The sequence below is a fragment of the Anser anser genome, assembly GCF_964211835.1.
Source record: "Anser anser genome assembly, chromosome: Z".
Lineage (NCBI taxonomy): Eukaryota > Metazoa > Chordata > Aves > Anseriformes > Anatidae > Anser > Anser anser.
This window is the reverse complement of record NC_139723.1, coordinates 51,467,013-51,490,212: the sequence shown is the minus strand read 5'-3', so window position 1 is coordinate 51,490,212 and position 23,200 is coordinate 51,467,013. Positions and strand designations below refer to the sequence as shown.

General features: G+C 42.0%; 1 protein-coding gene across 1 annotated transcript in view; it reads left to right on the top strand.

The window, feature by feature from the left end:
• The window catches only part of LOC310889524 (ADAMTS-like protein 1), a 204,627-nt gene that overhangs the window by 148,170 nt on the left and 33,257 nt on the right, over positions 1-23,200 (top strand). Inside the window, exons 18-21 of the mRNA XM_083817104.1 lie at positions 1,892-2,045; positions 3,345-4,485; positions 11,125-11,252; positions 18,386-18,514. Coding sequence (XP_083673230.1) covers positions 1,892-2,045; positions 3,345-4,485; positions 11,125-11,252; positions 18,386-18,514 — 1,552 coding nt within the window. The remainder of the gene's footprint in view (positions 1-1,891; positions 2,046-3,344; positions 4,486-11,124; positions 11,253-18,385; positions 18,515-23,200) is intronic.

The following is a 23,200-nucleotide window of genomic DNA, read 5'->3' as shown; positions in this document are numbered from 1 at the left end:
TCTCAGTCACTTGAGATGAAGGAGCCAAATGTGCTCAGACTGCACAAAGCCTACTATGCTCAGTTTTGTCCTATTATCTGTCCTTATCATCCTGGTAGGGGATGTGACCGCTAGCTCAATGTGTGTCTCTGGAGATTGCCTCTACAAATGTGGTTCGCCATCCAGCCAAAGCATTAAGACCTTCCTTCTGGCATAAACACAACCCATGCTCAAAACAATAAATTCCTGCCTCTGTCCATGCACAGCCTTTGCTTCTGTTCATGCAAGGCATCCACGAGGAGTAATATTCGCTCCCTCAGGCTCAATGCTTTTTCTTCCCAAAGACTCGCATTGTGAAGGCAGTTCAGTTGTCAAGAGTCTTTTCCTGCTGGGGGCCACTCCAGCCTTTCCCTATGATGCAGAGAAGAGAAGGGAGGAATTACTCCAGTCTGCTGTAGGCATATCGTTACAGATGCCAGGCCTCTCTCACTGTAGGACACTGCTTTTGCAATGTTAGCTAGTTACTTCCTTCCTTCAATTTAAGAATGGCAAAACAAACTCATTCTGCTGAAGTCTCTAGCATTCCCCAGCCTCCCTTTCCAGTCCCACACGGCTTAAGAAAAAAAGTCTTTACGTTTACGACAGCACTAATGAAAATACAATTTAATCTTTTAATGCCAGTAAAAAGAAAACCATTCCCCCTCTTGCAATCTCTACCTCTGCTCTCCTGGTTCTCCTTCATGAAAGCAGGTAGAAAGTACCTTAATTGTAAATGAAACAGTGGTCACCTCATAGAGCTGTCTTACCTGCAGCCTTCTTGTGGTGATCTGCCCGCATTTCACTCAAATAAATGGTTGTTCTCATTAAGGCTGCTGGCAGGAGACATGTCCATTCTGGCAGTGAAGGCAGCAATTCTATTCCTAATCTCTCTTCCTTCACAAGAAGTTGCTACATGGTTTATATTGACATACATACTACTCATATTGTGAGTAGCGCATTTTGGTACTTTTTAAAATCAAATCTGACTTCACTCTTCCCTCTCCATCTCACTTGAAGGCTGCCTTTTTGCCCTTTTCACCTTCAGTTTGTTTTCTCCCCCTCACTCCACCTCCAACCAACATGTGTATTGCACTGTAGACATGGGATCTAGTGCAATGTGTGCATCTCTGTGCGGGTAAGCCTTACAATGATCAGCCTGCTTTCCAGTTCTTTTGCAGGCCACCACTGGTGTCCCAGTGCAATGGACCACATTCTCAATTACTGTGATTCTGTTTACATAAGTATGAAATAAAATATGCCTGCTTACTTCCCCCGAACAATATACACCTGTACATTGAGCACTGCAGTTTGGTATTAACGGGTTTGTACTCTTTTGCATAGCCCATATCTGTTAACTACCAGAATTAAATAACTCAGTATCTGAAACATCCGTTTATAATTTCTGCTAGATCTGCAAGAGTGGCGCTCAGAGATTAAGCATAGGTCAAAGTGATTTTTCATCTGCGAGGTGCAACTCAACATGGTCTGCTCTTGGCTGTGACCAGGAATTTTTCAACCCAACAGACACTAATAAATAGAAACAACATGCAAAGAGAAGCTATGCAGTGTAGCAGAGTACTGTTAAAAGAAGGGATATCACTGGATAGAAAAAAGGGGGGACGGTAAGATTCAAAACCGCAAAGGATAGAAATACTTGTTATTTCATCTCCCTACTGTGCCTGCATCATCTGTAGCTGAATGGCCAAGTGCTGTTCTGATTTCTTCCCCTGTAATACATTGAAAGCTGTAACTGACCCATATGGTGGTATGAGTGTGCAAAGTGGGGTTGGAGGTAAGGGTGAGGGTGGTGGACAAGGAGCACTCCTTTACTTTTAATAAATTTTGTTCCTAATGTTTCTCATTCTGTTCCTAGTGTTCAGTGAGTTGTGGAGAGGGAACCCAGAGTCGAAACGCTATTTGCAGAAAGATGCTGAAAACTGGGGGTTCTGTCATCATCAATTCCTCACTGTGCCCACCTTTGCCATTCTCATCCTTGATCAGGCCTTGTGCACTAGCTACCTGTGCAAGTAAGTGAAAAAGACACTTAGGAGTGTCTGGGGGAAGCGGGCTTGAATATCCATCACTAAGAAATTCATGCTGTCACATGCTCCATAACCTTCTCTTGCACTAGTGTTGCTCAGTATTGCAGAGTGGTGGCGGCTGCTCCTGCTGCTGCTGCTTGTCTCTGAGCAAGCGTGCTCTGTTTAGGAATAAGACAAGTCAATGGATAAAAGCTATAAATCTTACTGTGGAGCTGGTTCTGACGCAATGTGCCAGAAGAGAGTTACTGGTTTCTGGAAGAAATGGCACAAAATTCTGATCCAAAACTAGATCTAAATTTCACAACTGGAACATAGAGACTTAGAGATACTGGACAGTGCCTGGGCTACTAACACTCTGCTAAGATAGCTACAAAGAAAATGGTTGGTAAGGAATTTTGTGGAAGATCAACTAAAAAGTATTTTTTTTTTCATTTTGTCACTTGGAACCCTCTGTGACTTGGAATTTGTAAGGAACCATGCAACATAAGTTGGATGTATTTTATGGTGGTATTTCATGCATTTTCTGCTGCCCTTCTCAAAAGCAGTAGTCTCCCTACTTGGCTTGCAGCAAGACAGCTGGATATGTGAAAGATTGAATGGCAGCCTAGCTTTAGCTTAGAGTAGATTATGAACTCTAAAACCTGTTAAATGTTGGGTATGTCGGGGAGAAAATAAGATGTGACATTCAGAACCAAAGCTAAGGCCAAATGTGGCATGGTATTCAGTAATAGTACACTTGTGCTGTTTTGTTTAGTGTTTTGTAACAAAGATATCGGTCATAGAGATCTGGAAACTGGAAGTTTCCACTTTAATAGTATATACCCTGTATTTTTAAGCCTATTCCAGACAGTTTTGTTCTGTTCAATGTTATTCCTTGAGATGGCATCATTTTCACTCCTCCTTACTGCTGTGATCCGCAAGATCACATTGCATTTCAGGTTTGGGATGGTAAACACCTGTCTTTCTTATGTATTTATTAGGTAATAGTCTTCATTTAAATACTTTAACAACAAGAACTACCTTTCCATTGGATTTTTCTCCCTCACATAAAGTTTATCTTCCTAGCACTTAGGTTCCTGCATGTACCCTGGACAGGACTACTTTTGCATTCCTAAAGTGTGCCTTGTTATTCCTTTTACTGTGATTGGTCCAGCTTAATGTTCAGTAACTGGTGGCCAGTTTCTCCCATTATCATCTAATGGGTCAAACGCTGCCAGCACCAAAGTAAACTGCTTGTTGTTTTTTTAATGGTACCACATACTAATAGTATTAATGATATTTCAGGGCACAACAGGCCAGCTCATAAGCAAAGTCCCCATATTGTGGCCGTAAAGAAAGTTTACATCCAGACAAGGAAGCAGAAGAAGCTACACTTTATTGTGGGTGGGTATGCCTACCTGCTACCCAAAACCTCCGTTATTCTCCGATGCCCCACGAGGAGGTTCCGGAAGTCAATGATCACTTGGGAGAAGGATGACAAGAGGCTCATCAGCTCAGCTCACATCACTATTGCACCCTACGGTTACATGAAAATCCATCGTTTGAAGCCTTCGGACACTGGGACATACACCTGCATAGCAGGGCCAGCCCGTGAACATTTTGTAATTAAACTAATAGGAAGCAACAAGAAGCTCATTCCTGGGCAGCCAGCTGTCATTAGGGAGGAAGAGTCCATGAGAAAGGCCAGCCTAAATGAAGCCTTGCAAACACAGGAGAAACATATCAATGGGATTCTCTTCAATGGAAGCAAGGCTGAAAAGCGAGGGCACATTGCTGAGCCTAGCAGCTGGTATGATGATATTGTCTCAAGGCTGCTACAGCACGGGGGTTGGCCAGGGGAAAATCTGGAGTCCTGGGAAGCCCAGGAGCCCATGGAGAGAAACGTATCCTCAGAGGAAGACCAGAGCCAGGAATATAACCTGCCGTTTACTATGGTCACAGAGCAGAAACGCTTAGATGATATCATAAGGAATTTGTCTCAGCAACCTGAGGAGCTTAAAGATATCTACACTGAGCAGCTTGTTGTACAGCTGGCTCATGACATTTTTAGGAGTCACTTGGAGCATCAGGAATCTGTCCTCAAAGCATCAAGGCGAAGAGTTGACTCAGCTTCTGTGGAATACCCTTTCCACAGACGTGTTTCTGGATTTACTAGCTCCCTGAGGACATCATCTGCTGAAGCACTTCTTCCCACCTCCATGGACATGACAAACAGCTTGCGCAGACCTCGTCAAAAGCCTGCCATCCTCCGAAAGATTTCAGCAGCACAACAGCTTTCTGCTTCAGAGGTTGTCACCCACCTGGGACAGACAGTGGTCCTAGCCAGTGGCACACTGAGTGTGCTGCTTCACTGCGAAGCAGTGGGAAACCCAAAGCCCACCATCAGCTGGGCTAAGAATGGAGAGGAGGTGAAATACAGTGATAGGTAAAATAAATTACTTAACTTTTAAGAAAATAGTTAACATTTTGACTCTTCAGTTTCCATGCTTTAAGGCCAGTCAATCGTATGTACCAAACCACATTTTGCTGTAGTCTGGTTTCATAGCAGAAAGTAGGGCTATCACATGTGAATTGGCAAACAAGGCACTATAACTCTTCAGAAAGGTCTGGATGCCGAATCAGTCTGGTGTGGCAAACAGAAGCTTTACTTTTGTTTCAGTAAATGAAAAGAAGAGGTTGTAAAGTACTGAAATAGATAAGTACTTAAGGTAGTCAACAGACCACTCCATGTCTGGAGTGCTGGGAGCTTCAGCGTATTTCCCTATTTGAAGGTGGAGGTTCCTGCTGTGAAGACTGGTTTTGATATACAAAGATTGAGTATATCTTCGGATTTCAAAGTTAATCCATTCAATGGGTAGGACTAGTCTGTGACTCTCTCTTTTATTGTTTTAGACTGGTTCCAAATTTAGAGGGATGTTCATGAAAGGAATTATGTCAATACACACTTTTGTGTTTGACCACAGAGATACCAGAGAACAAACCTGAAATTTGGTTTGCTGTCAAGCAGTGTGCAGTATAGTTCCCTGGGGAAGAGTTCGTCCTTCTGCATGAGAAATGAACTGCATTTCTCACAGTGCTCCACCAGAGTCTCTCCAACATGGTTGTTGTATCAGAATGTGGAGGTAGTGAGGCTTCTGTCTTCCATGCGCGTATCCCTGTGTAAAACTGCCCCTGGGTAAAACTCAGTGGGCATTATAAACACCGTTCCCTGTGTATGTTCTGATAGAGGCTGGAAACCATGTTAAGAACATAAAAAGGACATAGAACTATTAGAGAGTGTCCAAAAGAAGGTAGTGAAGATGATGAAGGGTCTAGAGGGCAAGACATATGAGGAACAGCTGAAGTCACTTGGTTTGCTCAGCCCAGAGCAGAGCAGGCTGAGGGGAGGCCTCATGGCGGCCTGCAGCTCCCTCACGAGGGGAGCGGAGGGGCAGGCGCTGAGCTCTGCTCTCTGGGGACAGCGACAGGACCCGAGGGAACGGCATGGAGCTGGGACAGGGGAGGGTCAGGCTGGGGGTTAGGGAAAGGTTCTGCACCCAGAGGGTGGTCGGGCACTGGGACAGGCTCCCCTGGGCAGTGGTCAGAGCACTGAGCCTGCCAGAGTTCAAGAAGCATTTGAACAACACTTTCAGACACATGGTTTAATTTTTAGGTAGTCCTATGTGGAGCCATGAGTTGAACTTGATGATCCTTGATCCTTCCAATTCAGGATATCCTATCGTAAAGCTACAATAGGGAAACATCATTTGAATTTGAGGATGGTTACAGATAAGCCAGTATTTTAACAAAGTTGTATCTGTACTAAAGGACATAACATGAACTGGCTACTTTCATTTGAAAATGAATGCTGGTCATTTTAATGGTTATTACTGTGGAAACATACTCAATGGCTAATTGGAGCTATCACAGTCATCTCAACACACTGATGTCTAAGCATTAGTCATCTAACATGAGTTGGTACATCCTCACTTTTACAAACTCTCTGCGTGGAGCTGTCTGCCCCTAAATGTAGCCTGAGAACTTGAGTAACAAAATACTTCTATCAATGTACCACAAAAATAATGATCTTTTTCCTGTGGGTAGCCTTTACGTACAGATCACTCCATTTATATGTGTGCAAGAGTACACAAAAAGATTATTTCAATGCCAGTCATATACTTTACTGTGTTGATAACATACATTTTTTCTCATGTGTGTACTTCAGATTTTATGCTTTGGTCCTGTTCTGTGAGGAAGTGGTATATAAGAATAGGTTGTGGATGAAGCAGTCATGTTAACTGACGTGGTACAACAAAGCAGTCCAAGGATCTGCTAGCAGCTCTTTCTGCACAAGACAGTGACCTCAGTTAAGACATCTGACTGTAGTTAGCAGGTCAGCTTTGGAAATGAGAAGACACAGAGTCAAGGTAAAAATTAATTTCCAGTGTGGTGCCTGTGGACTGTCAGTGAAGTCTTGATTTGGTGAAGACACATTACTCTTTCTGCGCAGTTACACAATCAGCTGAACTCCTTTTTCACTTTGGCAACTGAACCATTCTGTAATCGTTGCTTTCTCTAATGTACCAAGTTTTTTGGTTCTTTTCTCTTTCTGTGTGTGGTGGCTATTAAGTATCATGGCATTCACATAAAAAGTGGAGACTTTTGCAGGGGGAGGGGAGACTAAGAGCACGAATGTATCTCTTGTGGAGATCTCATGCAGTCTTAATCAAGACTAGAGCCTATCATATCATTATTTGGCCATACGCCTGTGAAAATATCTTCTTGGCCCCCCAGAAGTTGCATATGTAGATTTTCATTGCCAGTGGTTATATCCTGTTGGAATTATGCCATTAAGTGATTAATTTTTTTCTCTATTTAAAATGACTATGATTTCTGTAGCATCCTTGAAAGGGAAGTGAGGTTACATGAAGTCCATGTATGGCTAATGCTGGCCACTGTGCTCATGAGAAAATTACAAGTTTAACTCACACAAGCAGCCATGGTGTAGCAGCAGACAGATACATTTAGTTGAGAATAAAACAGTCTTATGATTTCTGAAATTTTAGTTTATATTATATACATACACCTTTTACTTTACAATGGCTTTCAACTTTTCTTTTCCATTCAGTTTGGCCTTACTTCAGCCTTAAATGATATGCTGTATTTCTGAATTATCAGGCAACCGTGTTAGCTTAAATTTTCTGTCAGAAAAACCCAGGAAAGTACATTTTATTTGCTGATTAGTAGAATTAGTCATTGACACCTCTTCCTTAATGGCTGAAGCAATTTTCACTATATCAAATTCTTTCTGTATTCATCATTTGTGCTTCCTCCAGGTTGGTGGGTAGGGAAGGAAACGAGCAGTGCTCTGAGCTTCAGAGATGCTCAGAATCTGTAACTTTGGAGTTAATGGAAGTTAAGAAATTATGGTGCATATAAAAATTGGTTTGTGGATGTTTTGCTGGGTTCTTGACAGCCATGTTCTGGCTTTGGCTCAAAATGCTTTTGCTGGTTGCCAATCAGCTGTGTAAATGAAAGCCACAGTTTAAGCAGTCTCCCAGTGTATTGCTGTAAACTGCAAGGTCATCTGTGTGTGGTACATTTGCGCTGTCTTTCAGCTCTGTAGTTTGTCTATTTTTTTACTTTACCATCCTTTGAATGAAGAAAAAATAAATTAAATTTTTTTAAAAAAAGAACCAGTTTTCCATGTGCCTTCGTCTCTACCAGTATGGTAGAGCAGTGCTTTCAATGAGAGGAGTCAAAGAGTCATGCTGCAGACCAACTCATGCCCTACTGAGTATATCAAAACTGGTTGTAGTTGTTTTGTATTGTGATTTTTAGAGTGTAAACTATTGGTTTTAGGTTGGATGATGGCTATCTGAATTGTCTGTTACCAAATATTGGTATAAAGGCACTTTCACATATCTTTGCTGTGAGTGTTGTCTGGATGTTGTCATCGTGCCATGGATGTCATAGAAAGGTGTCATAGAAATGAATGGATTTCTATCAACTATTTCCATGAGCAGTGCTATCCACCGAAAAGCATTTATGTCTACTGCTATGTAGATCTACTTGCAAAAAATGAATTTGTTTAGCCCCAGTCTGTGTACTGTTACAACAAAATGTAACACAGGCCTAACAAAAATGTTTGCTTTTAGTTATCAGTAGAATGAAATCAAATGATACAAAAAGCTGCAGAATTTGAAAATATCTGTGCGGTTCCAGTAAAAGATCCTTGACTTGAGTCTGCATTTTCAACCTTAATGCATATTTAACATGGATTTTCCTATTCTCTTCTAAAGTTAAAATGTTGGGTTGATACCAGCATGGATTCTGAGTGCAGTTTCAGAGCCTGCCAGTATCCATCCCAAAGTCTGGAGAATTCTATAAATGCTGGAAAACACTTCATTTAAATAAAATAAAATAAAATAAAATAAAATAAAATAAAATAAAATAAAATAAAATAAAATAAAATAAATAAAACAAAACCTTCTTTAGGAAGAAATTTTAAACATGAAAATTTTTGAGGGATTTATGCTTTACTCAGTAAGACTGACAAGAAATATCTTTTTTTCCAAGTATGCTGTGACTTTCGTCAGTGGAAACCCTTCAGTACTAGATAACTCCAATGTATTTTCTAAGCAGACATGAAGCAGAATCTAAACAGTAGATGGTACAGAGTCTGTGGTAGGTTTTTACTACATGCCATCTGAATTAGTCACCGATCTAGGTCATGTAAAATATATTTGTGTCTTGGAGACAATGCAGTATGAAGCAACTGAGATGAGGCTGATTAAACATTAAGCTTTATTATTTTAAGTCCATAAATGAGATTCTGAAGACATGTTGGTGACAGAAAAAATTACTACAGCTGGTATTTTTTCACTGCTGACAAGCAACTCAAAACCTAACAAAAATAGCAATCTATGAGCAAATAGGGAATCCAGCCAAAATCTTTCTATACAAAGGGGGGTAACAAAGTATCTACTTTCAAGAAAAGCAGCTATGCCAAATTGTGACACACAAATTGTAGAATTATTGAGAAGATTTTTGCTTTCTAGAGAAGGACATTAAAAGGTGAAATGAAAAGGTGAGATGATGGATCTAGGTTGGAATTTTTATTTTTAAAATTAGTTACCTATCTGGCCTATTTCTATTCCTAAAAAAAAAAAAAAGGTGCTAGATTCTGTGGTGCCTTAGACTAGCAGAGAGAGATTTGCATCACCAGAGTTGATTAACAGCTAACAAATTACGATTTTTTTGTGGTTTACATGTTATAATATTAAGAAAGCTTTTTTCTCAACCTGAAGGTGACAGAAACATTTCTAAAAGCATTTTTTTTAATGTTTGTGCATATTCTATGTAGGACTGACTGATCAGCCCATATACTGTATTAGCACACATGCAAGCAGTACACACATAGTTTTAACTATTATGTGCTGGTATAACTGCGACAAATTCTGAAGCTCTAATGAATTCCACGTAGAGACTGAGTAAGTCAGTGCTAAAACAAATTTATATATGATATTGATGCATGCTAAAAGAAGTTTTGTAAGTAAATAAATTTGCTGGACACTAGCATTGTTAGCAGTAGCTAACTAGAAATCTGCCCTACTAAGCGGTAAAAATTAAAAGAACCTTGAAATCAGAAGTGCAGAAGAGATTCTTCTAACCAGTGTTTTTGTGGGTGGTGGGTGGAGGTTTTTTGGTTTTCTTTTGTTTTTTGTCTGTGGGTTTTGGTTTTTGGTGTTTTTTGTTTGTTTGCTTTGGTTTGGTGGGTTTTTTTGTTTTCTTTTTTGCTGTGCAAGCAAAGATGCAATTTAAAGATGATTAATGTTTGTTTTGTAAATATGCATTTTACTAGGCACTTGCAAAATTCCATTGACATAAGACAGCTCTCTCCTTTTATTATTAATTATTATTATTATTATTACTTTAAAAGGGTCAAAAAAGAATTTCAACTCAATCTTTTTCTATAATATATTTTGATGCGTGGCCCTAATGTGGTTTGTTTTAGACAGCTACCACCCACAGTGTTTTGAAAACACTCTTCTACTGCTTTTTAGCCCATGAGACAACAGTTTTCAGTCAAGGGGATGAGGGAAAGGAACTCATCAGTTCCAGTATCTGAAAGCGGGCTTTTTTAGCATGTGTTTGACAGGCATATCCCTCCCTTACTTTCACCCTTGAGGCCAATCACAGCCCCAGCTAAGAGTTTTACTTAGAACAGCTGCTGAAAGTTTCTGATGAGAAAAGTAATTTATCTTTAGGCTTTATCAACAGTTTCAGCTAAAAATTTAAGAGAAAGGAACAGTAATGATGAAATACACTGTGCAGAAAATGAGGGTACATGAACGCAAACTGATGGAGTTATGCCACCATAAAAATGGATTATTTGTGAACAGAAACAATTCATAACAGTGTTAAGGCTGTATTCGTCCCATCTAACTGTGGGCAGTGCACTGAGATCACAGTCAGCTCTTCCTATTGGCAGAGACGGTTGACTCAGCCCAAGGAGGAGCTGAGTATTCCTTTCTATCTTCACTGACTACTCGGGGAGCAACAAAACTACTAAGTTTGCACAAACTGCCTAGTAATCTAAGAATCTGGAGTCTATTTCAGGCTCTGATACTCAGCCCATGAGACACTTCACTTCTTTCTGCCCAGCTTCAGCAGGTTTTATGACTCTTACATGCAATATGTCTTTTTCTTTGCTGTTGCTGCTCCTGCTTTGCAGAACTGGGAGGCAGGAGCTAGGCAAGTCATTTGACAACATCACACAGGAACTGACAAAGCAAAGGTCTTGCCACAGACAGATGTCCTAGATGCAGGGCAATCATTCTCTAATACACATAGCAACATCAGCAGAAGTGGGAATTAGATTAAAATATAGTTTAAATAATCACAGCTTACAGTCACAATGTGAGACTTTGAACTTCTTAATAGACTTTTAAATATAACTTTAGGGTATAAACTGTAAAAATAATAAATTAAAGGTCATCTAAATCTGTAAAAATCCTAGTAAATATATTCATGCTCACACCAACTAAGAGACCTCTGTCTCCTTCTTTCTGCTTTACTCCAGGATGCTTCTTCAGCCTGACGACTCCTTGCAGATTCTAGCGCCTGTGGAGGCTGATGTGGGTTTCTATGCTTGCAATGCATCTAATGCTCTGGGATCCGACTCTGTGTCCATTGCTGTCACTCTAGCAGGTAATGGTTCACTGTCTGTGATCGCACAATGGTCCCTGCCACTTGTGTGATTCTGGAGAGAAATAGTCTGTGGGATAACAGCTGGATCTGGAAGGTGGTTGGGGAAGGTGGCTCAACAGAGGCACAAGTCAGTGAAAATTCAGGGAATGTGTTTTGGAAAGCCCTGAGGCATAGTCCAGTTTTCACAGACAGTTCATGACATTTGTGTCTTTATGCAAATGATCAATACTTTTTCTCACTTGCTAAAACTGAAATGTACTCTCAAGAAACTGCATATTCTCATTATTCTCACTTATGGGCAGTGCAGTTAAAGCTCCCCAGTTTGTATGCCTTGTTTTAAACCTATTGCTGGTCTTTTCAAGTCTGACAGACCGGTCCAAGAACTTACTCAACTGAAAGTTAAAGAAGCCTACAAAATACCAGAGATGAAGAACTAGTCCCATGTAGGACCAGGCTGTGTATTGTGTTTGATCCACTGTGGCATGTGTATAGCTGGCACTCTCAATCACTGTCAAACAGAGGTTCAGAATACATTAACTTCTATACTTATATTTCTCTAGTAACGGTTCAGTTCTACAGCAGACTAAATATCCTTTGTTAGTTTAGAATTCAGTTACAAAGAAATCCCACCCAAATGCAACTCAAGGGAAATCCAGAAGTGATGCATGAATCCAGCTTCTTCAAAGTAGATTGGTAGACAGTGTCAGCAGGCTCTCAAACACATCTGGATTGGTAGGACAGGCACACAACAGCAAACATGAATGAGAGGCAATTGGGTAAAGACGAAGATAAAAGAGTTACAGTTAAGGACTGTGACAAGACAGAGAGATTTTGGAGAAAGCAGGATCCTATTTATCACAAAGCTAAAAGGAGACACACCTGGCACTTAGGGACACGGTTTAGTGGGTGACGTTGGTAGTAGGGTGATGGTTGGACCAGATGATCTTGAAGGTCCCTTCCAACCTTTATGATTCTGTGATCAGGAATGCTAGAAAGCTTATTGACTGTTCAGATCTCTCCATTTCACTGTTCCAACTGAAGAATGTGAAAGCATTTGAACGCCTCCGATGTGCAGGCCATGACCATCACCTATCAGTGTATCCATGTGTGTTTAGAGGGAGGAGTAGCTGTTGATGAACTTGATTTTTGTTGTTGTTGTTAGCAAATAATCTGGGGCTGGATGAGCATAAAGGAAATATAAGTATGCATCAATGGCCAGAAGCAAAGCTCTCATGATAAATATGCCAACAAGAAGGAGGCCTTGTCTGTCCCACAGAAAGAGAACATCTGAATCTTGCAGGATAGAAAAGGAAGAGCTACTTACTACACATAGACAACCAAGAAAATGCACTACTTTTTGCACTACTGTAGGTCAGGATATCTTGCTGAAGCCAGAGCAGCAGGGCAATGGTGCTGCTGCTAAAGCACTGTACTGTTTTACAAGGAGCAGCTCCACAGTAAACTTCTTGTGTTGCACCAGCAAGAAACTGAACATGAAGTTAAAAAATGGTCAGTCAAAACTGCTATCCTGTCCATGTTGCTCCAGTCATTTTAAAAAATGTAGTCTTTGCACAAGGTAATTTGCAGAGACAAGTTCATGTGAAGCTATAGAAAAATAAACTGGGCATTATGTATACATAGAATCATAGAATCACAGAATCATAGAATGGTTTGGGTTGGAAGGGACCTTAAAGATCATCTAATTCCAACCCCCCTGCCATGGTCAGGGACACCTCCCACTAGATCAGGTTGCCCAAAGCCCCATCCAGCTTGGCCTTGAACAATTTGTGGCCCTCGCTATCCATGAGGAAATGGTTGGCGACCTGCTACGACACTTGGATGTACGCAAGTCGATGGGGCCGGATGGGATCCACCCGAGGGTACTGAGCGAACTGGCAGAGGAGCTGGCCAAGCCGCTTTCCATTATTTATTGGCAGTCCTGGCTATCAGGGGAGGTCCCAGTCGACCGGCAGCTAGCAAACGTGACGCCCATCTACAAGAAGGGCCGGAGGGTAGACCCGGGGAACTATAGGCCTGTTAGTTTGACCTCAGTGCCAGGGAAGCTCATGGAGCAGATTATCTTGAATGTCATCACGCGGCACTTGCAGGGCAACCAGGCGATCAGGCCCAGTAAGCATGGGTTTATGAAAGGTAGGTCCTGCTTGACGAACCTGATCTCCTTCTATGACCAAGTGACGCGCTTGGTGGATGAGGGGAAGGCTGTGGATGTGATCTACCTTGACTTCAGTAAGGCTTTTGACACCGTTTCCCACAACATTCTCCTCAAGAAACTGGCTGCTCGTGGCTTGGACTGGCGTACGCTTTGTTGGGTTAAAAACTGGCTGGATGGCTGGGCCCAAAGAGTTGTGGTGAATGGAGCCAAATCCAGTTGGAGGCCGGTTACTAGTGGAGTCCCCCAGGGCTCGGTGCTGGGGCCGATCCTCTTTAATATCTTTATTGATGACCTGGATGAGGGGATCGAGTGCACCCTCAGTAAGTTTGCAGATGACACCAAGTTAGGTGCGTGTGTTGATCTGCTCGAGGGCAGGAAGGCTCTGCAGGAGGATCTGGATAGGCTGGACCGATGGGCTGAGGTCAACTGCATGAAGTTCAACAAGGCCAAGTGCCGGGTCATGTATCTGGGGCGTAACAACCCCAAGCAGTGCTACAGGCTGGGAGAAGAGTGGTTGGAAAGCTGCCTGGCAGAGAAGGACCTGGAAGTACTGGTTGATAGGCAGCTGAATATGAGCCAGCAGTGTGCTCAGGTGGCCAAGAAGGCCAACAGCATCCTGGCTTGCATAAGAAGCAGTGTGGCCAGCAGGGCTAGGGAGGTGATTGTCCCCCTTTACTCGGCTCTGGTGAGGCCGCACCTCGAGTACTGTGTTTAGTTTTGGGTCCCTCGCTACAAGAAGGACATTGAGGTGCTCGAGAGAGTCCTGAGAAGGGCAATGAAGCTGGTGAGGGGTCTGGAGAACAAGTCTTATAAGGAGCGGCTGAGGGAGCTGGGGTTGTTTAGCCTGGAGAAGAGGAGGCTCAGGGGAGACCTCATCGCTCTCTACAGTTACCTTAAAGGAGGCTGTAGCGAGGTGGGGGTTGGTCTATTCTCCCACGTGCCTGGTGACAGGACGAGGGGGAATGGGCTAAAGTTGCGCCAGGGGAGGTTTAGGTTGGATGTTAGGAAGAACTTCTTTACTGAAAGGGTTGTTAGGCATTGGAATGGACTGCCCAGGGAGGTGGCTGAGTCGCCATCCCTGGAGGTCTTTAAAAGACGTTTAGATGTAGCCCTTAGTGATATGGTTTAGTGTAGGACTTGTTAGTGTTAGGGCTGAGATTGGACTAGATGATCTTGGAGGTCTCTTCCAACCTAGACGATTCTGTGATTCTGTGATTCTGTGTGAATTCCAGGGATGGGGCATCCACAGCTTCTCTGGGTAACCTGTGCCAGTGCAACACCACCCTCATAGGAAAAAATTTCCTCCTTACATCTAATCTAAATCTTCCCCCTCTTAGTTCAAAGCCATTCCCCGTTTTCCTATCATACCTCTCCCTGACAAAGAGTCCCTCTCCTGCTTTCCTGTAGGCCCCCTTTAGGTACTGGCAGGCCACTATAAGGTCTCCCTGGAGCCTTCTCTTCTCCAGGCTGAACAACCCCAACTCCCTCAGCCTGTCTGCACAGGAGAGAGAGGTGCTCCAGTCCTCTGATCATCTTCATGACCCTCCTCTTGATTCACTGTAATAGATCCATGTCCTTCTTGTGCTGGGAGGCCCAGAGGTGAATGCAGGGTTCCAGGTGGGATATCAGAAGAGCAGAGCAGAGGGGGAGAATCACCTCCCTTGACCTGCTGGCCACACTGCTTTTGATGAAGCCCAGGACACAGTTGGCTGTCTGGGCTGCAGGCACACATTGCTGGCTCATGTTGAGCTTTTTGTAAACCAACTACCCCAGGGTGCCTTGACATTATTTCCAGGAGGATCTGTTCCATGACCTTTCCAGGCACAGAGGTGAGGCTTACTGGTCTGTAGTTCCCCAGGTCCTCCTTTCTGACCTTTTTAGAAATGGAAGTGATATTTCCCTTTTTCCAGTCACTGGCGATTTCACCTGACTGCCGTGACTTTTGAAATATGAGAGGCTTGGCAGATCCATCAGCCAGTTCCCTCAGGACCCTGGGATGCATGTCATCAGGCCCCATGGACTTGTACCTGTTCAATTTCATCAGGAGGTCTCGAACCTACTCTTCACTTACAGTAGGAGGGACTCTGCTCCCCCAGCCCTCGCCTACAGGTTCAGGGAAAAAAGAGATATGGGAAGCCTGACCGCCAGTGATGACTGAAGCAAAGAAGTTGTTGAGCACCTCTGATAGAGCTCCCTGCTCGTCTGTCAGAGGGCGTACACTCTTCTCGGCCTTCTTTTCTGGTCAAGGCACCCAAAGAATCCCCTCTTGTTATTTTTTGTATCCCTTACAATGCTTAGTTCCATCTGTGCCTTGGCTTTCCTGGTCCCATCCCTGCACATCTGGACAGTATTTCTGTACTCTTCCCAGGCAACATCTCATTGCTTCAACTGCCCTTGCATTTCCCTCTTGCACCTCAGTTTGACAGGATAACAGTCATTTGCTTGTACAAGGCTTGGTAGTCTTTTGGTAACATCCCTAATGCAAGCCCCTGTTAAGCAGCAGACTTCTCTCAAGAGCAGATTAGGTCGGCAGATGGTCAGATCCATGCCTCTGTACCTCTCAGAAGAAAGACTCCTGCCACTATCACTCATCTTCTTTTCCTAGTTGGATTGGTTGTTACGCGGGGAGCAGACTGGGCTGTGTTACTCAGCTCCACTCACCCAGCAATGGATCTTCCCTTTCCAGTCTGCAGGGGGGTGAAGCAGTTCTGTAAGGGCACCTCAGGCTCTGGGGGAAACTCTTCCTCCTGCTGGTGCTTGTTGTTGCCAGCTTCTGCTCTCCAGCTTTATTGAGCCCCCTCCCTCCAGTGAGTGCGGGTGAGGGAGTTTCGGGCTGTTTGGCTGTGGGCTGTGGGTCCCCTGCAGACCGTGCTAGAATCCAGCTAACTCCTCCTCAGCCTCCCTGATTCTACACAGCCTTCTCACTGCCTCCTGCAGCTGTGGCAGAGGAAGACCAATAGCTTTTCTGTTATAATTGTCAAGGCTGTAGTTTAACTTTCTTAGATGAATTAATATTCATGCATCCCAGACTCAAGCTGAACTCTGCTTAGGAGCTGCTGTACATTTTCATCTCCCATCCAAGGTAAAGAGCTGAACCTCTTATAAAATTAGGCCATAAACATCAAAATGAGATACTGAGTAGTTTTTGGAACAAAACACATTTTGGCATAACGGGAATACTTTTTCAAAGAAAAATTGGAAAGCTGAGACCACCTTTAGATGAATCAGGACTGGGACTGAAACCTTAGTTCATTGAAGAATTTACTGATTAGTTTAGCACATGCCTGGAAGAATGACAGTGGACTGTGTTTCCATTTTTTTCAATAGTTTGATACTCTTTTATTGGTTAAGCAGCTAACAGACTTTTAATCTTTTGATGAGATTGTGGAACACAATCAGGAAAAAAAAAGGCTGATGGATAACTGGAGAATAACTAGAGAATTTTTCTTCCTTTATGGTTTAGACATCAAAACTTTTGGAAATATTTCAGCAATAAAATGTAATATATTACTTTACTGTTCTTAATCATTAAAGGCACAGAAAGTAAAATATGCATATATATATAGACTGATATGACAGGAATTCCAAGTGAAAAACATCTTTTAAAAGTCCTGGAAATATGGCTCTATGGAAAAAAATAATAATACTTTAGGCTGAATTAAATTTTCAGGACTCTGCATGATCTCAATGAAACCAAATTCTTTTCCTCACCTCCAGCTTTTCTTCCTTGCTTACCTCCAAATTAATGGACAAATGAAACCTGGGGGAGACATTAGCCTTAAACCTCCAACTTCTAGAGTCAAATGAAAACATTTGATCCTGTTTTGTATCTGATCATCTATTTAAAGGGGAAAAAAATGTGTTTCTAGATTTTTGGATAAAGATGAATTTGAAAATACAGCACTGAGACAAAAATAGCCCAGCCCTGCACAATTTAAAGCAATGTTGTCATCCTGTTCCCCTTCTGCCAACATCCTGCCTGCAAAGCATTTTGGCTGGGAGAGAGGGTTGCCTTAACACAAGTATGCCACCTCTGCTACTTCGTTCCCCTCTCTCAGAGCTAAGCCTGGGTATCTCTGAGTTTTTTGTCATATTGGCATGCCTTTATTATACCCCTACAGTATAATCTGTAGAAGTCTCCTAGAGTCACTGAAGGCGAACTCCGTAGCTAACCCCACACAGACAGGCACAACAGCAGGGGAACACCTTGACCCACTTGTTCACAGTCACCAATGTTGGAAGCACACTGAAAACAATCTGAAATGTTTTTTGCAGGTGAAGCAGGTATCTTTGTTAGAGATATACAATGCATAAAACTGTTACTACAGGCCTTAGATAGAGCAAACTGGTTATCTGATGGAGAAGATCTTGCTTGTCTTCTTATACCAGCCATTATGAGAAAACCTTTTGGGTACAGTCAAGTCTTCCCAGTGCCATTGGTTCCACTATAGGTTAAAGAAGACATGATTGATGTATAGAAACAGCTTGGACGTTGCTCCAAACATCCAGCACTGCTAATGTGCATGTAGCCATCACCCAGGCTTCTTTGTACTATGTTTGGACTTTGGCAAAGGGTGGTGTTTTGGTTGCAGTATTAGGCAAACATCTTGCTGCAGTTCCAGTTGTACTGCTGTTTATTGATTCAGCTGGTTCTCATGTGTGTCCACATGACTTTAATGTTGTTCGGCCTCTGCACTAAGTATCCTTTCTTTTTTTTTTTTTTTACTCTCAAGACAGCTTTTCCCATAGAATCCAGTGCCATTATAATATTATAAAGAGCAGGTGGTCACATACTTCTATGTTTTCCCTTATCCACCTGTCCTATATAGGACATATATATATTCATATATATATGAATATATATATTCATATATATATTCATACAGAGCGTACAAGTCCAGCTGTCCTGTGTGAGTCTAGTGTGCTGGGTCTGATAAACTGTTGTGCTTCTTTTATACAGGCAAGCCACTAATAAAGGCATCAAGAGCTACTGTGATCAACACTGAGTTGCCTGCTGTCACTGTTGATATTGGAAGCACAGTGAAAACAATCCAGAGAGCAAATGTTACCATTAACTGCCAGGTTGCAGGTGAGAAATGACTTGGTCTTCCATGCCACACTTTCAGCTATGAATTTCTGTGGAGTTGTTTGCTAAATCAGTGTCTCCAGGTACAGCAGCTGTGTGAAACCACAAGTTCTTCCTAGTCCTCAGACAAAATTCTTTGCTTTCATTAATTTTTAACATAGAAATTGTCCTCCTTTTATCAATCCCACCAAGAAAAGTGTAGGGTCTTAAGAAAGCTGGTCTGAGATGGAATGACAAGTATCTTTGTTGGAGATACACAGTGTATTGAGGATACAAAAAAACTGATTTGAATTCCTACCTGTTGGGTGTGTAAGGTAAGAATACAGGAGCATGATCTGACTCATTTCCTCAGTGATGGGACTCTCCAAGTACATTTCAGTTAGCTACTTCTTTTCTTGCCAAACTCCTTTTTTTTTTTTTCAAGTGAAGGGCATAATAGTATAGTCCTTTTCTGATTTTTTCTTTCATTTTGGAGTGCAAGAATTTAGAGTAATTCCACTGAAACAGGCTTTTCCCTGAAACTTTTTCCAACCAAAGACTGAATGCCCCTCACTCTTAGAATGGCAGTTTGCCTCTTTTCAATGGTGACCAAAAAAGATTGACCTTTCCTGTCTGTAGCTGTCTTGACCTGTTAGTGGTAATGGTATTGGTATGGGATGGAGAGGTGGAGAAAGAGAGAGAGATGGGAAATCTCTAAAGACCCAGGGTCAGATCTTTAATTCATTAAATTTTCATGCATAGTAGAGGGGGAAAAGGAGGGGAAGGGAGTGGCTTACAAAACCCAAAGTGAGCCATTTTAAGTGTTACACAAATATCTGTGGAGGCTTGTAGGAAGTCTCTTGCTGTAGCTTCTTCTCTCTAGCAGCTACTTCAGATGATTGCAAATAAGCATCTGCACTACAAACATACAAATGTCCCTCTTTCCTTAAACTGTCTGCTCACGTTAAACACAATGGTTGTGAGTTTTCCTTCTTCACGTGCTGCCAACCACACCCCTACCGAGTTTGCACTACTTGGTCATCTCTCCTCTAGCAAAACGTGCACAATAGCTGTGCAAACACTAGGCTGGGAGCTGGGATACCAATGTATTAATTACTCGCAGTGGGATTAATGAAAGAAAAGTACAGTATCTAGAGGTTCATGAAGGAGTAAGTGCAACAATCCTGTTGTCCTCTCCTCAGACTCTTATTGCAACCAGACTGATATTCAATGCTTTTCAAGGAAGATGTAGATAAAAGTATTATGGTCATTAAGGCCATATATGTTCCCACACATATAAAGTGGAAGAGGTCAGCTGGCTTCCTCAAAGTCAGGGTGCTCATGTCAAAGCTAAGAATAGAACCCGTGTTTCCTGTCTTCCTGTTGCGTATCTAGTTTTTTAACAATTAACATAATTCCTGTTAAATAGTCATCAGTATGATTCATGATGATAGATTATATGCAAAGATCTTTTTGCCCGTCTTTTCTCTCTGATAACCAAGGACAGAGACCATGACAGAATGCAAGAGAATGGCACGTAGGTGCACCATGGGAGATTCAGACTGGACATTAGGAAAAATGTTTAACTGTGATGGTGTGCCTTTACTGGACCAGACTTCCTAGAGAGATAGTTGATGCCCTGTGCCTGTCAGTGGCCAAGAGGCAAATGTATTGAGGGTAATATTGAGGCAAAGGTATTGAGGGTAATGCCCTCAATAAAATGATTTAACTTTTGGTTAGCCCTGAAGTGGTAAGGTAGTTGGACTTGACAATCTATGTAGAACTACAGGGTCAGCAGGACAGCAGAATAAGTACTTATATGATAAACACTAAATGTAAGGATCAGTTATAACATATTCTAAAGCTGCTCTTGTGGCTAAGGGACAGAAACTTGCTGCCAACAGGTGTTGATAAGCCTGAAGAAGGTTCCTTAAAAAGAAGAGAGAATGAAATTACCAGATCCTAGGAAAGAATTTTATATTGCTATTTAACTTCTTATGAAAGGCATAAGTATTGTTAAAGTCTGTGTTCAGGACTGAAATATACAGATGTTACTTGTAAGACAAGGGAAGGCAGAATCATCTGAGTATATTACGGTTTAATTGGCCTCTGATATGAATTATTTTGGAATTATAGTCTCGAGGAAAAAGGTGCTGTGCTTTTCTTTAAGCTTGAAAAATCAGTCTCATTTAACTTGACATGACTTTGCCATTCTGTCTATGGAGGTGAAAGGATATTTTTAAAACACAGGAGATTATGGTCAAGCCCAGACTTCTCCAAAACTGAGCCTAAAGAAACTCCCCTCCAGAATCACTTAGCAACTCTGCAGAGCCTATGACTTTCAGCTAGAGAATCTTCTCCAATTTTAAGAAAGCAAACAGAGTTTCTAGTGTGGGCAATTCAAATGCTCTAGGCACTTTCACTTCCAAATGGGGTGTGGGAGCAATTTGGATCACGTGAGTAACACTAGGAAGCTTTTGGTGACTTCAACATTTAAAGTATGGAGATATTCATTAGGATGCCAGAAGATTTGATCAGCAAGGCCCAAGTTGTTATTGGCAATGCAATTAGATGTGAAAGGAGGAATCTGTATAAAAAATCTGATTCTTAGAGCATTTCTCTGTGGTATCCTTCAAGGCATAAAACTTCTAACAGAGGCACCTGTCTGCAAATTGTCATGTACCGTTAACCACTGTTGAGTCAGAACAGATTTGAAAGAGTGACTTAAAATACATAAATATCCTTCCCTGTGTATTCTTCCCTGTGTATCCTTCTCCCTCCGATTTCAGATTTTTCAGCTCTCCTAAGCATTTCTTTCTTGTGTGTTTCATCTGTATGCTGGAGGCTGTACTTTTCTAGTTCTTGCCTTGCTTTGTGACCCATATTTGTTCCTCAGCTGTGCCAGATTCTGATATATGTCAGAATATAGTGGCACAGGAAACAAGTCATCACTGCTAGATCCTTGCATTGTTATGCTTCCTTTCCCAAAAAGCTCCTGTTTTAGCAAAATCATCTTGATTGGTGTGCACAGTTCTGCTTGTTGCATACAAGCAAAGGTAGCCTTTGTTGTGCTAGACGCATGCACAGTGATGGAGGGAAAGCTGAAGAAAAATAAACAGTGAGTAACTATTCACTGCCTAAAGTTTTGTCTGCCCAGCAAAGTGAGGTTTCCAGCTGGCACTTCTCAGAATTTCAGTCTCTGTGATTGTTTCTGCAAAGTGAACACATTCAGCCTTCTGTCCTCGCTCATTCACCATTATCCAACAAAACTGATTGAAATGCTCTTGCTACCCCTTGTGGCAATGCTGTGCAATAATGCATTTGCTCATGGGTGTGCTGTCTGCCTCCTATTTTTGTCTTGAAATACTTGAGGTCTGTATGTGTCAGTAAAGGTGGAAGCATAACAGAAAATGAGTCTGCTGCTCCCTGACACATACAACACTTCTTATTTTCCGTAAGCCAAACTGTAGGAAGTGCTGTAAGGTTTGATTTCAAAACTTCTCATTTTAGTGTAGAAACTTCACACAAAAGGCAGAGGAAGAAATCCCTTTTTAAACTAGCAGTCAGAGAAATGGTTTTGTAGGGATGCTGGACATCTTGAAGGTATAATGCTTTCATAGACTGAACACAAATACAGTGAACCTTACCTTGCTGTAATAAACCAACAACAATTCCTTGTTGGTTCTTCTAGTGGAGTGAATACAAGAAGAATCTACCTTTCTGGACTAAGACTCTAAGAGGAGCTCTCTGCAACGAGCAAATTATTTTTTTGTCTGCCTGTCTATATTTATTTACTTTAAGTCCCTATTCCTGGGAACTGAGATCATATGAGATCCTCAGTTTTCATTGCCCCTTCACCTCCTTCTTTACCTCTCTCAGCATTCCTAATCCCTCCTATTCTCACACTGTTTCCACTGACCTTCCATTATTGTCAAAAAGAACTTGAAAGCTCTACCCATGTCTTCCGGTTCAAAGGAAAGAAAGAAGAGCCTTAGCGGGAATGGAAGAAATCTCAGTCTGAGGTACTTATTACTTCCATGCCTAAGTTTGACAATAGCCATAATATGAAAATCTGTGCACTGTAACTAGTTTAAACTGCAAGAAAGAGTTGATCATCCCTTGACTAGTGTGACACTGAGAGGAAAAGTGCTGGCATGTGTGTGTGCCATCTCAGGGACTGCAGAACTGGAAGAGTCCCCATTTTCTCTCCTCTCTCCAGAACTCACCTCTTAAACTTCCTTTCCTTGCAATGGAAACATAATAAACACACAGGCTTGAAAAACTTAAGGTTTGGGGTTGTTTGCTATCCTGTGGTTGTTGGAACTCCCTTGAGGACTCTGCCTGGATGCTCCGGAAAAAATCAGAGTGAGCTTTTAAGTGGTGGTCGGCCCACCCATGCCACACAGGTCAAAGAGTAGAAGCCAGATGGAGAGCCGTGTACTGGTCCTGTCCCAGCTGGGGGTTCAGAAACAGGCCAACAGCCCATACTTTAAAAAAAAAAAGTTGAGTTATAGAAACATAAACAAGGGTAAGCATTTGGAAAACAGCATCACAGACAGAAACAATTGGTACTCTCAGTATGCCATGAAGGTTTCAGATTAGTATGTGTTATTAATTACCAAAGGTGAGAAAAATCCTACAGTCTTTTACAGCCTATTTCCTACTAATTTCTCAATGTGGATGAGACTCTCTGCCCTTACAGACCTTCCT